Source organism: Montipora foliosa, chromosome 9, assembly GCF_036669935.1.
Source record: "Montipora foliosa isolate CH-2021 chromosome 9, ASM3666993v2, whole genome shotgun sequence".
Classification (NCBI taxonomy): domain Eukaryota; kingdom Metazoa; phylum Cnidaria; class Anthozoa; order Scleractinia; family Acroporidae; genus Montipora; species Montipora foliosa.
In genome coordinates this window covers 7,498,607-7,513,606 of record NC_090877.1, presented here as the reverse complement: position 1 = coordinate 7,513,606, position 15,000 = coordinate 7,498,607, and the positions used below count along the sequence as shown (strand labels likewise).

At 36.3% G+C, this 15,000-nt stretch overlaps 1 protein-coding gene across 1 annotated transcript in view; it reads left to right on the top strand.

Moving 5' to 3' along the window:
- The window catches only part of LOC137970142 (E3 ubiquitin-protein ligase TRAF7-like), a 38,393-nt gene that overhangs the window by 422 nt on the left and 22,971 nt on the right, over positions 1–15,000 (top strand). The window contains exons 2-10 of the mRNA XM_068816640.1: positions 2,766–2,826; positions 4,849–4,973; positions 5,504–5,608; positions 6,613–6,705; positions 6,846–6,938; positions 7,338–7,468; positions 9,177–9,252; positions 10,515–10,573; positions 11,598–11,667. Of these exons, the coding sequence (XP_068672741.1) occupies positions 2,766–2,826; positions 4,849–4,973; positions 5,504–5,608; positions 6,613–6,705; positions 6,846–6,938; positions 7,338–7,468; positions 9,177–9,252; positions 10,515–10,573; positions 11,598–11,667 (813 nt within the window). The remainder of the gene's footprint in view (positions 1–2,765; positions 2,827–4,848; positions 4,974–5,503; positions 5,609–6,612; positions 6,706–6,845; positions 6,939–7,337; positions 7,469–9,176; positions 9,253–10,514; positions 10,574–11,597; positions 11,668–15,000) is intronic.

The following is a 15,000-nucleotide window of genomic DNA, read 5'->3' as shown; positions in this document are numbered from 1 at the left end:
TATTTCGATCGAGACAGGCAGCTGCGACATTCGAGTAAGTTACATTCATCTGGAAAGCCAAATCTTAATTGTGCAAGCTTCAATTATTAGGTTTATTCTTTCGTGTTGATATAACTTTTTGCGTGGCATAGAAATTGAATTTTGATTTACCACTCTCCTTGAACTCGCCATATTTGACCTTTCGCTTTAAAAGAAATGAAACTCGTAAGAAATAAACAGCGAATACTTCAGAAAAATACCGACCTTCTGTATTTAGCATGGTAGCACGTTCCCTTTGCATTATTGATGTTGCTAATATGTGGGTGAAAGTTGCGTTTTCTTTTAAAATGTCGTTCAAGAATTGAATAGCTATTAAATGAAACCCCAGGTGTTGAGTTGATACTTCAAATTCAGCTCCAAGCGAAAAAAATTGGTTTAGTATCAAAGATCACTCTGAATTAGCCCCCAAGTCAATTAAAACGTAAGTATGTAATTTTGAAAATGGAAAAAAGAAAAGTGAATTAGACAGAATATCCAGGCTTGTTTTCCAATTTGTCTTTAAGTTCAGGTGTCATGATTTTATAAAATTCCTTGTGGTTGAGTCCCCCGTCTGCATTACAATAAAGAACTTTGTATAATGAACCTACAGTGTATTTTATTGTGTCTAGAGTTTTAAGCCTTCCTACTAATCTTATCCTTGTGTCGTTCTTAAGTTCCCTCCATGTGTCGTATGATCCTCATACAATTTTCGGGATTAATTTGTTTCCTTCCAATTTTACTTACAGTACCTCTTTCCATCTTAATCCTAAATTGCCCTGTTGGATGATTGTTAATGACTAGCAAGACTATAGCTAACTATAACGGCACATTTAATGATTTCAAACAGGAACTTGAATATTCTGACTATTTTTCCAGCAAAAGAAAGAACAATGATATACATGTATTCTCTCGCACACATTCTTATCTTATCTTATAGATGTTGCTTAATTTCTCTTGTGTCTTGCTGCAAATTACAATAAATTATTTTACTACCCTTACACTTTTGCAAACATGTTGCAACTAAAGTAAGTGATGCAGGACAAAACTTCACATGCATCTGCAAAGAAAAACTTTCTTACAAGAAAAGCTAAAAAAGGTATCATAGCAAAATTAATGTTGATCACTGGTCTGACTCTTTTTAATTTGCACTAATCTTTGAAAAATCATTTTCATTTTGGCAATGTCTTTTCAATTAAACCTTGATTCTGCTCTCAGTCCAAGACTAACCTGGTATTTCCAGAATATTTTGGAAGAACATGACCATTTGGCCCATATCAGTGATCACAATCAAATTCTGCTTGCAACAATAGTCCTTTTTCATACATGTATATAACACTCATTCAAGTTTCCACTCTGCTCAGCCCTTTAGTCCTATATGGAAGGCTGAATTTAAAAGTACATTCTTTTACAGCATTTACTTGTGCTATGTCTTATGGCTGTTTAGGTTTTAGCCCACAATCACAACATACAGTGTAGTCATCTGCCATTGTTTCCTTGTCATTTACGGAACACATGCAATGGAACCATGATCCCACGAACATCTTTGAGACAAATTATTGTCTATAATAACTGAAATTCTTGATCATACCGACCATACAGCTTCTGATTTATTTGTATTTTTGTTTATTTTTTGCAAAGATAAGTATTGAAGCTATTACTTAGCTCTTATTAACCGAGCAGGAGACTCTCCCATACAGACTGACTAAGCTCGGTTAATAAGATGTTTATTATATTATGGCAAACAAGAACAATTTAATTCGTTTAATGTAACTGGTTTGTACTAACTGACATTTTGCTTGCGAACGGCGATGAGTGGCGATGAGCTGAACTTAATTCTGTCAAAGTTTGCTTGTCATCCTCTCTTTTAATTGTCATCATGCTGTTTGGCACTTCCATAAATAAATATTGGTAGAAGAAAATACTCAATATTTTTGAATTTTAGTTTGCATCTTTTCACCGCAAAACATTACCGGTCTAGATAGGAAAATCTAGACCGCGGTCAATATCAATTTCAGCCAATCAAATTCGTGAATTTGGTAGTTCCCAGTCCTTGTGAGACAGAGCCATATAATAATGTAATAATAATAATAATTATTATTATTATTAAATTAATGGGAAAGGAATAGGCCATTAACTTATGCTATAAGTTGTATTGGACCAAAATGGGTTTGCTGCAGAAATCGTTCTTAAACTTTGGTTGTCCGCCATTAATTTTGTCTCATCTTCATGCAGTGTAATTCCCCTTATCCTTGAGTGACTAATTAACAGAGAGGAAGTCAGAATTTGAAAGGCTTTCAAGTCTGATTCCTAAACTTAATGCCTTTGAGAGAACTTCTTGGTGATGGATGGCAGATATTGACATTATAATTTTTGAGAGATAAAACCAATTTGTTTTTCTCAGGGTATCAAACACAGTAAAGAGCCTTTTGTGTGCTAACCTTTCATGTCAACTGTAGCATAGATTTTTCATAAAAGTGTTTTGAAAGGTGTACAAATATGTGAAGCTTAATTATGATGTGACTTACACAGTCACATACTGTATTTTTTAGTCATGTCCATTAAGTATACATTTACCATTCTCTGCATGCTAAGTACTCATCAGAGTTTGAACAGCTGTAAGAGCCTACAGTTTTCCCAAAAATTCAATAAGAAGAATAAATATTATTTGTCTCTTTTTTATCTCTGAAGTACATGTAGCTGACCCTTAGGCAGTAAAACTAACTTGAGTGCCATTATATGTTTTGCAGGCGCGCATGGAAACCACATTTGGAACGTCAGCCTTTTCTCCTGTGACCACAGTAACTCGAGGTACTGTGAAGACATTCTTGCTGTAAAATGTTCCCTTTACATTGTACATGTATTTAATCTTACCTACCCAATTTAACTAGTTTCAACATTCACTGCAAAGGTCCTTTTCTCTGAGCTTGAAAAACTTAATAAAATAAAATGTAGACATGTATGCATTTTAAAAGCAATCTTGGGTTCATGAATGTCAAGCTATAATAATTTATCTGTTTTACATATTAAACCTAAAGATGTTCGATTCTTTTTGAAAATTCCTATGGGGCTATAATGTGTTGGAACTACATGTACATGAATGTTCCTGAAAGGCACTATATATTTTGGATACAAAAAGGTTAAAAAGGGTTGTTCATTCATCTTGTTGATCCTATTTTGTATTCTAATTAATTAATTATGATGTACAACTTGAAAAACTCAAAATAAAATTGTAATATATTCATTGCAATCAATTATGATTGGCGAGGTGGCAGTACTTACAGATGTTCACATAGTACTTTGAGGAATGAGACAGTAGCAAATTATTGCCACTACATCTATAAAGTCTTCTTTAGTACTGGGCTTTACAAACTAAGGCTGTAAAACTGACATACATGTACCTTAAATTCTCTACATGCACCAGTAGTCCTCGATACTACATGTAGCTACATGTACAGGTAATTACGACAGATTAAATATCTGGTGGCTCCCCACAAATTAGCTTTCTGAAATAACATTTAAAATATAAGAATTATTCCAAAATGACCATGCTATTCAAGATTAATATCAAATCTTTACTTATTGTTACATTGTAGTCTTTTTTGCCTTGATTTTAACATCAAAATTTCAACAAAGTAAAGTTATACCTTGTCCGCAGCAAAAAGAGCTGATTAATATGCAATGAAAATTAGAAAAATGTGCTCTGGAACCACATGGAAAGTTGCTGGCCTAAAATAATTAGTCAGAATAAACAAAGTTCCTGCTTTTTGCTGTCTTTTAAATTATTAGTTTTTTTTTAAGCTCACTAGTGCTTGCTATCCACCATTTCTTTAAATACAGGTATGGGTGTGTGATATCGCCTAATAAAACAAGCAAGAGACACAGTAACGACTCAGAGTTTCATGTTTTTAACACAATCTTCAGGCTACAATGATCGTAATTAATGCGCATTACTCAGTTACCTAAAGAATTCCCTAAAGGGGGAGCTCATTACTTCACATTGTGCAGTAGGAACTTAATAATTATATCTATGGTGACATTTAGATATGAATTCAGTTCTTTTGTTTAGCGGGAGTTTTGGATCAGCTCTAACAATGGCCACTTTCGGATAGGCAAAGGTCACACTTAACTTTCTTATACCACACTTGTATGATGGTATGGTGTATGTATATACACATACAAAGTAAATTTTGAGCCCGTGAGTGAAATGGGCAAACTGCATAATTTTATGGGAACTGGAAAGTTAAAAGTACACTGTACATGTAGGCCTGACATTTGCTGAAGAAAATATCTACATCCTAAAACAAATACCTGAAGTGCAGATGAGCAAAAAAAAGCCCTCAAAACAAGCGTGTGCCACCCTACAGTATGTACAATGGGTCCAAAGTTCACGCAAAAAATCACACAAACTGAGTCCAGACGGCCCCTCTCCGGCCTCAAAAACCAACATTTGACTTGACTTGTGTTAATTGGTAATTTCAGTTTGCATTGTTCCCAATTAGTGCGCTAGAACGACTAGACACTTAATAAAGTCCCTTTCCTTTTTCTTTCCTTTCCTGTTAACCCAATCAGGGTTAGAAAAAGATTTTAAATAGTAGGACAGTGTAATGAACGAGATCGAACTGGTCCCACAATTTTTTTCTTTTTACTGTCAAGACATTTGTCTGTATCAAAAATAACAAATTACCGGCAATTATTAGTAAGCCTTGGACATTACACTTTACAGTTGTATGCTGAATTTGAAATGGTCACATTTCAAGCAAACAGAACATATCAATAAGCAGCACATTTATCCCTGGAAAACAAATCAGCACTAGTGCTTTTCCTTTGTAGTTGATGGTGACCGCAATGCAATCCTAAAAAGAAATTCCAATAGTATGATATGTGTATCGTCCAGTAACAGCACAAGTGGTTTGGGACGAGAAGCGGAAATAAATGGTGCAGTTGGCTCAGATCAGGTAATTGCAAAGCGTGATTGTGCATGGGGCAAAATACAGCTGTAAATGGGTGATTGTGCAAGGTACCAGATCAAAGTCAGACCAATATGAGTTTAGATAAATTTCCATTCAAATCTTCCAAGTCTGTTTACTTGAGGTGGATGCAGAAAGTCACTTCAGACCAGGAAGACTCACTACAGTTACTGAACCAAAAACTCAGTTCAGGACATTACAACTGATTCCATTTTCTGGGTGGAAAATCTTAGAATGGTCAGAGTATTAGTTCAGATTAGTACAACTGTTGCAGTTTCCTTCACAAAATCTCAAAACAGAATGTACAGTCCATACACGTACAATGTACATGTGAGACCTGTCTGAGATTCAATCCTCAGGGCAGTCTTCTAACATGCACACAATAAAATTAATTAATTAATGTGTTTGTGGGTCTTGGGCATAAGACGCTTTGTGATGTTTATCAAAATTAATGTACATTAATCACATTTTAAATTGCTTTCATCAAACTTTTACTATGATTTGTTACTCACTGTTAGGGAAGCTTTGATGCCATGTGTTTCAAGCGTCATCACAGAACTTCGTCAACAATTTCCGCTCGGTCTCATCATTCTATTTCAAGCTGTGCAGAGGAGGATGAGGAGGTTAGTTTATTGAGGTTGAAATCAAATTTTTCTATGTTAGTACTTGACTGATCACTGGCTACTCTTCTTAATCAAAACAAAAGAAACATCTTTCATGAAAAGAGAGCTCATTCAGACAATATTATTGGTGGGAGATTAAGCCTTTCTTTCCTTATCCTGCCTTTACTGGGAAAGTAAAATGGTCTGGCGTTAGAAAGAGTACAGTCTGGTAAGTGTTTGCTCTTAAAGGAGGGAAAGAGTTAAAGGGACTCTGTGATGAGTTGCTATACTAAGTGTCTTGCGAAAACTTGAAAAGTGTTAGGTTAACTTTTTCAAGTTGATTCGACAAATTCAAAATGGCGTCCACTGGCAAGGGCCATGGTGGACTAAGGAGAAACTCGGGGGAGAAAAAGGAAGGCTTTAACGGATCGCAAAGAATACCTGAAGGAGTGGAATAACACGCACAAGCGTATTTATCTGAAGCAAAGAATTTTTCATGCCTGGCTGCAAGCTAAATTTGATGCTGGCTACGAAGCGTGCAGCGATAGTGATTTCGCTTTTTACTGCAAGCACTTTCGCATTTACAAAGGTTTATTGATCCGGAAAGTTCTTCCTGACAGGTAAATATTAAATTCTGAGCGCTATGTTTGACATAGAATTCATTAACTGCTTGACATAGAATTCATTAACTGCAAATATACATGACTCACGTGTGAATCCATAATGGCGGCTAGAATTTTTCGTGAGCGTGAGAGCAAACAAATTCGAGCATGTGCAGCTCATGACAATGCCCCTTTAAAGTGGGCATAATCTTTCACCCCATAACTATCCTTCATTGATGAGTGCAATTGTCTGGCATTAGAAAACAACCTTGGTAACCTTGGTCTTTTTTATACAGATCTCACTGCACTCAGTCCGTACTGTCACGACGTCGGGCCAATATTCCCCAGTAAGGCCCTTGTGCTTGGTTTATAGTAAGAGGTTATAATGAATTATTGTTATTTGTTGCCATCCTTTTTCTTTAGGCAATCGTTTTGTTTGTGGACCAGCCATCATCAAAGCTGTTCTGCACTTTGTGTCAACGTGTATTTAAGGATCCTGTAATTACGTCCTGTGGGGTAAGGCAAACAAAAAAAGAATAATCATTAACTTTCAATAAAAATAGTACTTGAGTGTTAGCCAGTGGTCTTGTACTGTACTAGTGTTCCATGTTGTTTGTGTTGGTGATTTTAATTTCTTTCTATTCTGTTTTGTTTAGCACACATTTTGTCGAAATTGTGTTCTCTCAAGATCATCAGAAAAGTGTCCAGTTGATGACAACAAACTCTCAATAGTTGTTGTTAACCTTGCTGTGAGTAGTGTCTTTATTGGCCAGAAATTTACCATGTACAGTAGGTCAAAGGTGTTATGTCGTGGCATGCTGTTGTGGCATTAGGTTGTGTCTTTTGTAGCTAAGTGCTTTTCAAGTACAGTAAGTGGCCAGAGAATGTTGCCAAGCAAGAGGCTAATTTAATCAGGACTCCAAACCTTCCTTCCTTGCTTTCTGTTGTACTTGCAGTAGTAGTAAGCCGACCTACAGTGCCTCTCTTAACAACATCCCTGAGTGGCTCTGAGAATTCTGTATGTTATGATCTGTGACTCTTAGGAAATTGCTTGATTTCCCTCATTTCTTACATCTTACATGTACTCACCTACTCAAAACTCCTCAGCTTACGCTTCACTAATCTGGAGATTTATTTTGAATTGTCAGGTGTCAGAACAAATTGGTGAATTGTACATTCATTGCAAGTATGGCTGCAAAATGCAGTCATCAGGCTCCCTTGCTGATTATGAAGTCAATCCTGCAGGATGTCCTGTGACAATTAAACTTTCAAACAGGCTGTAAGTCTAACATCCTGTCTATGAAATCAGTATTTCTTAAGCACTTATACACACAAAATAGCAAGAGCACTTGGCTTTTGCAAATTTGTCCCAGGTTTGGTTCCTAGACTACTATGAGCAGGGCTGCAAATTGTGACCAATGCAGTTGCATTTGAGACTGAATTTTTTTTGTGATTAGTTTTAACCTTTGGTCTTTGGAAATGCATGTAAAGGGTAATAGCGGTTGCCACTTTCCCACTACTTTTGCTAAAATACTGAAACAAATGAAAACAATTTTTTTGTTTCTTGCTGTGAATTTTCAATCAATCTTTTTAGCTCCTGACCCTGTTCCCTCAACCATTCAACACTTTCAGGGGTTTTGTTATTCACAAGTACTGTGGACTGATGACCACTGGCTACACAACACAGAGTGATGACTTTGCTTGCAACTAAATTTTGCAAAAGTGCAAATTTTCGTATTTGTTAAAAACTTTCGAGCCCTGACTGGAACATAATTTATTCAAGGGTTTCAAAATGTTTTGAAGTAGGCGGCAGACTTTGGAAAAGTAGGTGGCTGTGACAACTGAGGGTCTGCAAGGCCCCTGAAGCTAGGGGGTCTGGGAGCATGCTCCCCCAGAAAATTTTGAAAGTTAGAAGCTCGGAATGTCATTTTCAGCATTCTACCAACAATTTCAGACAATCGCCCTTTTGAAAGGCAGAAATGAGTGAAATGACGCAGTCACATTTCGAAAGTGGGTTTAGGTTGGCCCAGCCACTTAATTACAATTCAACAGCATAATCAGCGGACGATTTGAGCTTTCTTTGGAACAAAGTTTACATATTGCATATGTATTACTGCTGCAAAATTGAGTTTGAAGTTGCTCTGCCATTTTAAAGATTTTTATGGGAAAGAAGCAATGCAGAGATTGTTTGCAGTCAACGTGACGAGCTGATTGCTATGACCAGAATAGCAGGGGACGCACCTGTTTATTGTTGGTTAAGTTTGCCATGTCCACTCAGTGAATTTTTTTCTGGATAGTTGAGTTTTCCCCTCTTTTATGAAACCAACATGTTCTGTCCTATGTTACAGCAGTTATCAGTAACACATGCCCCTCAACGACATTTTTTCATATTTGAAAATAAAATTTAGGTTGATGTCAATCAAGTGTTTCCATGACGAATTGAACTGCCGCCAAGAGAACAGGAGTATTGGCATGGAAATATTTGATTGATGTCCACCGAAATTTTCCTTTCGAAACACAAAAAAATTGATTGAGGGGCATGTGTAACTAATAACCACTGCAAAGTGTCTGTTTCATGTAAAATGCAGTATATAAGGGGATAGCCTAGTGAGTGACTGACATTCTTACCACATTTTGACGTCTTTTGTGATCTGTTACTGGACAGGTGCACAGTAGCATGGCATACAATGTCTTGTTTGTCTCACAGAGAAACAGAATAATTATTACTTCATAATTTTGACTCTTACTTGTAATTCAATCTTACTTGTAATTCAATCAAAGACTGAACTTGCAATTGTGTAGTTGAACTTCTCTTCAAACAATGGTAATAGAGAACTGAGTCCTCTTTCAAACATTGGAAATGAGAAATTGTGCTTGACTTAAAACATTCTAAATTTTCTTTTCACCATTCAAATTTAAGTGTGTGTATTGAATTAGTCTTAATAATTATCCTGTCTCAATAAAACTAATTTGATTTTTCTTTTTAGTGATCATGAAAGGAATTGCCAATATGCCCCAACTCAGTGTCCTAACAGCTCACAATGTCCAACATTACTCAAAATGGTAATTTTCAGGAATTGTTGGTTCCCATACCAGTTTGACTGATAAGTGCAGGAAATGCAGATAATAAAATGCATGCGTGCATGCCTATTTTGATAAGAGTCACAAAGTGTACCCTTGACTTTTACGTACGCCACTTGTGGAAAGAAATCATTGCAAGAATTATCAATAAGATGTGCCTCTCTAACAATTTTCAGGTTACAACCAAGAGAAATATTGTCTAAAGGACAACCCTGACCCTATAGCTAACTTAATTTAGATTTAAAAGGGTGTTTTGTAGGATACCTAAGTTTCAAAATTTGGTATGCATGTGACTACATGTAGCTGCATTTCTTAACTTGAATGAAAGATTTTACTTTCAATATCTAAGTATGAGACTGGTTTTTATACTGTAGGTGGTGTCAGTATAATAATTATATTATTATTAGAATGCAGTTCAACAAGCAGGGTTAGCACTAGACAGGGTGGGATACATCTACCATGGCCACCTATAAGTGTTTTTCACACTTGGTACATGTATGTTATAATGTTCTGTTCCACTATAACTGATACTGGTACTTGTAGGCCACAAAGGCTTCTAAACGGAGAACTTTAATTGATCACACAAGGGTACAATTCCTTGCTTCTGTCCATTCCCGCTCATACAATGAGACTAGCAGCTGGCTAAATATACATGTACTACACATGTCCAGGTTTCTTACTTAAAGAAATCAAGTGTTAGAGGACAGACGCATAGCTGACGTCATCATCACAAGCTTCTAGTTCTTTATTATATAAAACAAGTAGATTCCATGCTGCTGTGCGTCTGTTGACAGTATAAAAGATCACAGAAGACATCAAAAATTGTGGTAAGAACATCAGTGACACACTTGGTTATCACCTCATGTGCCAATTTTTTTATTCTTACCACAAAGTGAGTGTGACATCATCTGTGAGTTGTTACTGAACAGACCCATGGCAACATGTAATTTATTTTGTTAATCCGAGTGAAATCTAGTGGTGTAAGTTGTTGCCCTCGCTGGAGACGAAATACACGCAATGGTGGAAGGGTTTTGTTATTGATGAGTAATTAAAAAATAGTTTGTCAGCAGATGGAATAAAATCCATTTATAAGTGGCCCCTTAGGAGGCAGTACATGTAGTTTCATCATCAACATCATCATTTGTTTGTTTTTTATGGCATTTTAATCCTGTATTCAATAGAAAGCTTGTTTAACATTTTCCTCTTTTTTTATTGATTCTCCTTCCTTTATTGTATTTCCTCAGGATCTTGAAGACCATTTACAAGTTTGTGAACACATGAGATGTCCTCACCAAAAATATGGGTAACTTATCCTTACTTTACAGTTGTATAATACATAAGTAGAATTTTTTAAAGCCAGGGCTAAGTTGGTCTTTAAACAAGCAATATACTTGAACCTATAAAAGGACCTTTGTCCTCAAGTTATGACATTTCACTCTAGACAGTGAAGTGTCAAAATCAAGAAGGCCCTCTGTAATGCAATAATACAAATGTAGGCCAAATGCAAAAATGGCCGCCAATAAATTCTTTTGTCTTTGTGAAAATTAGTATGACTATAGCCTCATTTTACAGCCAAAATTCTTTATATTATTTTACATGTACTAATGAGGGGGTTTATTTTTGCGTTCGGTCAATTATTGACTGAATGCAAAAATTATAATAGATCTTCAATCAAGCACTGTATTTCTTTGGGTCAATAAAAAAAAAGTTGTTGGTATTTTGCTATTTTTTGGTTTTTATCAACATCTCTACATAAAAGGGCAACAACACGAATTTTTTACGGAACAAAACATTTTCTCCAGCCTTTTTCTCTGATTAATATTATTGTCAGCCATAATTATAGGATCAAGAAGTGATTGCTTTTAAGTACATAGGGCTGGAGGAACTATTCCTTTTATAGTAAGGATCCTTCTTTAGGCAGTGGATTTATGGGTCTTTGATAGGTGCATAAGAATTTTTCTGCTTTAAAGGTAGGTGATCCTAGTTGAGACACAAATACCATAACCACTTAGTTGCAAAGGAGGGGTTGTGGAATGGTGTCTTCCAAAGTTTTGGAGCCTTAAATATTGGACCCCAAAAGATATACATGTAGCTCTTCTCTTTAAGACACTAGTGAAATGAAATGAGTGTGACTATCGTGGGAATTACATGTAATTGTATCAGAAGGTACATGTAGGTCAGCATCATGAATTAAGCAACAATGATGTTTTAACAAGCATTACTAGTGACTAGCTGGCCAAAACAATGAAGGGGGCAGCCTGCTACTGTAGACAACGTTGCCATGGCAGTTATCTTCAGTTGGTAATTAAACTGACATCCTTTTTTAGTTGTCTTATGGAGGGGAATCACAAAGACGTACGTCTCCATCTTGAAACATGCAAGTTTGAAGCTGTCAAGGTAACTGCGCAACTTTTGTATTTTTTATGGGGATTGTGTGTCTGCTAGATGGGTTTAGTTCATTCTCTTTTTAAACAGTCGTTGCAGGCATTCCTATGGGATAAACGTCCTTGAAACACAGAGAAAAGGGTGGGGTTAGCAATAAGGAAACTAGTGAACAAGGGACAGATCATTCTGAGTCAGGCTTCTAGCTTCTTCTCTTTCCGGTTTCCCATATGTAAAGCTAACTATTGTAGCTTAGTGGAGATTGGGGGGGGGGGGGGAGGGGGGATATCCACCTCCTTCACCTAGATTGAGTTAAATAAATGTTTTTGTATAGGGCGGGTACAAGAGTCGGACCGGATCAACTCGGATTGAGCGAAAAACGGTTTCGTAAGCCAAAACTATTCAACGTTTGATCTAATTTCACCAAGGTTAACTTAAAGGCTAGTTTACCTACAGGTATATCACTGTTAGCTGCCTTTGACTCTTTGCTCATGGATAATTATCATGCATTTATTTTAACAGTTGACATTTACACAGTAACAATTTTTATACTTTCTGCCTAATGGGAGGTGTAAAGTTTTTGATTCTCATGGCAGGGATTTGTTAGATATGGAACACCCATTTGAAACATATACTTTAATTGAAATAGATTCATAATTTAATGAATTTGGTACAACATTTTCAGAATACATGTATATGTGCACAAACATCTGTTACTTATGAGATTAAAATGTGTTAACGTTATTAAAATGTAAAGCAACAGTGAAAGCATTGTTCATTCATTATATGTTCAAAACCAAATTTTAGACCCTTTGAGCACTTAAATGAAGTTTATCTTTGTTCTTGCAAAATCTGTTCTGCTGTGTCATTTTATTCTATTTGTTTTTCCACCTTAAAGTCTTGTAAAAATTGCACCTCTCAAACAGTTGATAGTAGATAGCATCATTGAGAATGGAAGAGCATTTTATCAGAAATGTTACTTGTGCAAATACCAGTATGTTTTTATTTCTGATTGGCTAAAGAAATTAGACATGGGCACTGGCCGTGTAAAACGTTATTCATAGAGCAAGATGTCGGGGATATTTATCTTGTAATGTGGTTCCCAGTAAACAACAGCTTAAAACTGCCATTTTGGATAATAAGGAAAGCAGCACAGGCTTTTTGATGTGGATTTCTAGCTACTGCATTCGTTGTGTTTTCCAGTGGCATGCAAAGCAAAAGATGAGTTTAATACCATGTTTTTATATGCAATGGTTCTGAACCAAAAAATGTACGGAAAGTATTTTCAGATGTAGATTCTGTTATTGATCTCTTTTGTTCTATTATTCAAAGTAAATTTAATTGCTTTGAAGCAAAGTATGAGGTTGCATTTCTTAGATGTTTATGTGAACGATCAAATATTGAAAGGAAACAAATAATAAGAAAGCATAAATCTACTTCAGAAATTGCAGCAACTGGAAGAAAGAGGAGAGAAATATACAGCTCAATGGACCCAGAGAAAAAAAATAAGAAGAACTTCCTTCAAGTTGTTTTGAAAAGTACAGGTCTATGGACCCATCCAAAAAAACCAGAATCTTTCAAATAAAGATGAAAAGTATAGGTCAATTAATTCACACGATAGAGAGCAACTTCTCTCCAACTGACAACAAAAGTACAAATAACCTGCACATTAGTATAGGCTACTTAGAGCCTCTTGTTATACCATTTTCCATAGGTTAGGTGCTGCGCTCTTGCGGTGCGGGAGCCTGCTATTATGCTTTGGTTCATTCTTACATCTGGAGTCACTTGTTATTACCCTTGAGACCATTATTACATGTGAGGCCAGTTGTTACACTTTTAACCTTTACAGGGACCAAGGCAAATTTTTCAAAAATGCTCAAATATTGAAATAATATATAATTATTTAGAAGCATATAATGAAGTGAAAGGTCTAGCTCTATTGAAGCAAACGTTCTAGAAGTAAAGAAATCACGAGTTGGCTGATTGGTATGTATTTGAAAGTTTCGGAACTGTAGATTTTTTCCATACCAACAGCTACGCACAAAAGGGCCTGGATTCAGAGAAATACAGTAGCAAGATTTTCAAACAAACCGAAGGCTTCAATTTCCTGAGATTTTGCAAATGGCCGCCTTTTTAGGAAAATTTCTAGAAGCTGAAAATACCAGTGAATATACAAGTGTCCAGGTGTCTTGACTGGTATGCATTGAAAGTTTAAGGCTGTAGAATGGTTCTATGCAAAATCTCTGAACAAATACCAAAAAAATTTGGGATTGTAATTAGGGACAATAATTCATTGTCACCCAAAAATTATTGCATTGTAACAAGGAACAATAATTTATTGTAACCTACAAATTATTGGTTTGCATTGGTGGTCACTCATTACCCTCCAATAATTTGTGCGTTACAATAGGCCTTTTGCAACTAACGATCACATGGTACAAAATCCGTCATGCTGGACGGCAAGCTCATTATTATTCCCCCACTGGGACATTAAAACAAATGCAAGTCAAGCTTGACTGGTGCAGGTCTCTGTGTTTTAATGTCCCAGTGGGGGAATAATAATGAGCTTGCCCTCCAGCATGGCGGATTTTGTACCATGTGATCGTTAGTTGCAAAAGGCCTATTGTCATTCGTTGCGATCCAATAAATGAATGTATTTTCTCTTGTTATGGAAAGTAATGAAATTATGCGAGTGACACATAATCGTGATAAATCTGTTCCAAATTACTCCCTCGTACCGCGTGGAGAACGTCTCAGCTCAGTGAGTACTGTAAAAGACCTCGGCATCACAATCTCCCATGATCTCTCGTGGACTTTACACGTTGTCGAGGTGGTCAATAAGGCCAATAAAGTTCTCGGTCTAATCAAGCGAACAATCGGTTCTGTAAACAAAGAAATCTTTTCCACAATGTATAAGGCTCTTGTGAGACCAATCCTCGAGTACGCTTCCCCTGCATGGTGCCCTTACTTGGTTAAGAATATTGTTCTCTTAGAAAAAGTTCAGAGAAGAGCTTCTCGATTGGCCTTAGGCCAGCGAAGGGGAGAGATGTCATATGAAGATCGCTGTAAACTGTTGCGTTGGTCGCAGTTGACTGACAGAAGACTATATTTTTCTTTGATTGAATGCTATAAACTTGTATTTGGATTGAATAGTCTTTGTTTTCGTGACTTTTTTGAGTTCGCTTCAAAACGTACCAGGTCCAATCATAACTACAAACTACAAGTTAAATCGGCGAACTGTAATTGTTATAAATATTCATTCTTCGTTAAAATTATTCGCGAATGGAATGACCTGCCTGCCAATGTTGTTGAGGTAGGAAATTTGAGACGTTTTAAAATAGCTCTTAA